Raw genomic sequence first — 2,642 nt, 5'->3', positions numbered from 1 at the left:
ATTTAAATAAAAAACTAAAAATAAATGAATTAAAAAAAGAATAAAAAAATTAATACTAATAAATAAATTAATAGAAAAACTTCAAAAAGTATGAAATAATTAATATTCAGTATCTAATATTATTAATTGCACATTTTGAAAAAGCAGTCGGAAGACGCCACGCTAAAATTTTTTTATTTAAAGAATTTATAATTTTCCTATTTTCTCTATATTAATTTATTTTATATACATTTTTAATTCAGTTTAAAAAATTTTTTTTAATTTAACTATATTTAAAAAAACTATATTAAAAAATTTTTTCTTTTTGTTTCTCCATTTCCTCTTCTATATCTGCTATTGAAATATTGAAGAAGTATATACTCAATGAACAACTTGTCTTATCCCTCTTTCCAAAGTTTCTTTCCCTTCTCCCTTCCTATTTTCACCTTACTAGAATTTCCTTTTATACTTCTTTTATCCTTCTTATCAAACTTTCACTTATTCCCTTCTTCTTCAATTCTTTACTCAAAACTTTCCTATCTATCGAATTATCCTAATTACTATCTATCAAAACATTATCAGAATTTTTATACATTCGGATGACAGTTATAAAAAAAAATTTTAAACATAATATTGATAGATCAATCAAGCGTATTTATATAAATAAACACAATATCATTACAAAAACATTTCTTTTCGAATCTTTTTTATAAAAAAACAGAGTTCATTTACATGTAAAAATATTGATTTTCAATCGATTAAGTTCGATACATACTCTGTTGAATCATTTTTTCTACAATTGTTGGTTTACAAATATACGAATAATTACAATAATTACATTAGAATATATTGGTTGTCCTAATACGTTTAGCAATAAAGTTCCTTCAACACTAAAAAAAATTAAAATATTTTTCAAACGTAACGTTTGTCGTGATACTTTTCGAGAATACACAGAATTTTTTTGAAAAAACATTGATGTTGACATCTTTATTCTTTTCAAGTTTTAAAATTGGCATTTCATAATTGAAAAAATAGAATGTCACAATTGTCATTTAATATCATTCAGAATGTTATTTCTTAGTACTATTACAATATTTTTTTAGTAGAATATTTAACTTAATATCCTTAACATATGTTTTTTTCTACTTACTATTATACAATATTTAAAATGTTGCGCGTGTATTTCTATTAATAAGATAATTACCGCAATATTAAACCCTCCCTAGTCATAAACAATAGCTTTCAGTTTTAAACCACATCTTTGCAGAAATGTTAATTATTTCTTTACGTATCTTAAAAGTTAGATAAGATTGCATTATATTAGAAAAGCTATAACCAATAGACATTTCCCAATCAGATGATAAACATCTTATATAAAAAACAATTGCTGATATAAAAAACAATTGATCAGCAAATGATCTTGTCCGCTTCATTTCCCAATCTTCAAATCCAATGATTTTATCGGTCTTAACATCAATTGTAAGAGCGAGTTGAATAGACATTTCGTTTCCAGCAAGTATGATATATAAATTTTTTGGATTTATCTTATTAGTACTTAATAAGTATACGTTTGCAACTTTCTCGGAATCATCACTAGTATACTATGATAAAGGATTTATTAAAATAAATTAATATAAATTTAAATTTATGTCGTTGAGCAGGAACTTGATTTGTATGCAAGGATTATTTCTAAGTTTTGTATCTTACTGAGGATGGCTTCAAATGTGAAATATATAAAGTTGTAATAGCAAGAGTCAACAAATAATATATGTATGTTCTTTATGTGTAAAGTGACCAACAGCCCAAATTGAAAGGGACAGTCCAAATTTTAATTCTTCGTCACTTTATAACGTGTCCCAAATTTTGTCTCAAATTAGGAGCACGATATGAATTTTACTTCTTTTAAATGTGAAAATAATAAGTGCAAAATATAATTTTCAATGTGATTTTTTTATTTAAAAACTCAAATATTATTTATAAAATATAGTATCGATAGAAGAGTACTTTTAAAAAATGATTATGATTTTATAGTTTGATATAACTTTTGTTGTGATCTTATGTGATGTTATAAATTAAGTGTTAACAGTTATTTACGAATATAATAATATAATATCATTTATGTGTTTTAATAATAATTATGAAAAGATATCTATTAAAATTTAATTACGATAATTAATATTGAATCTTTCTTTAATGTCTCTCTTTAAAGCTTCTTTAAAAGTTGATTGCTTTAATACAAAAAAATTTTAATTGTAATATTACCTGTAATAATTTTTCCTTTAAACGTTTTGTTTCAGACAATAAATCACTCGTCGTATTTTTTATACTCATTTCTATTGTGTTATGACTTTTACGTGCTTTTCGATACTTCTCATCAGTCTCACGTGCTGTTTGCCGTAATGTTTTCATATCTGTAAGAATTAAAGACAAGATTAAAATTATATCAAGAAACAGCTCACAAGATTAAATCACAGCGAAAAAGATGATAGATACATCCCATTACTCAATATAACTTGGTAATAATCAATATTTAAGTTTAAAACTTGACATTACATTTGTTAAAATATTGTTAAATCGATTCTGGACTCAAAATTACGAATTATTACTTAGAACTAATGATGAGTATTCAATCATATCTTTTGCGATTTTTCAATCAATTTAAT

At 23.6% G+C, this 2,642-nt stretch overlaps 1 protein-coding gene across 1 annotated transcript in view; it reads right to left on the bottom strand.

Moving 5' to 3' along the window:
- LOC108692722 overlaps window positions 1-2,388 on the bottom strand; it is a 67,877-nt gene extending 65,489 nt beyond the window's left edge. Inside the window, exon 1 of the mRNA XM_018201114.1 lies at window positions 2,242-2,388. Coding sequence (XP_018056603.1) covers window positions 2,242-2,388 — 147 coding nt within the window. The remainder of the gene's footprint in view (window positions 1-2,241) is intronic.
- Window positions 2,389-2,642: the final 254 nt, after the last annotated feature.

The sequence above is a fragment of the Atta colombica genome, unplaced genomic scaffold, assembly GCF_001594045.1.
Source record: "Atta colombica isolate Treedump-2 unplaced genomic scaffold, Acol1.0 scaffold81, whole genome shotgun sequence".
In the NCBI taxonomy this organism is placed as follows: domain Eukaryota; kingdom Metazoa; phylum Arthropoda; class Insecta; order Hymenoptera; family Formicidae; genus Atta; species Atta colombica.
Note: the sequence above shows the minus strand (reverse complement) of the source record. Positions and strands in the feature narration are given on the sequence as shown.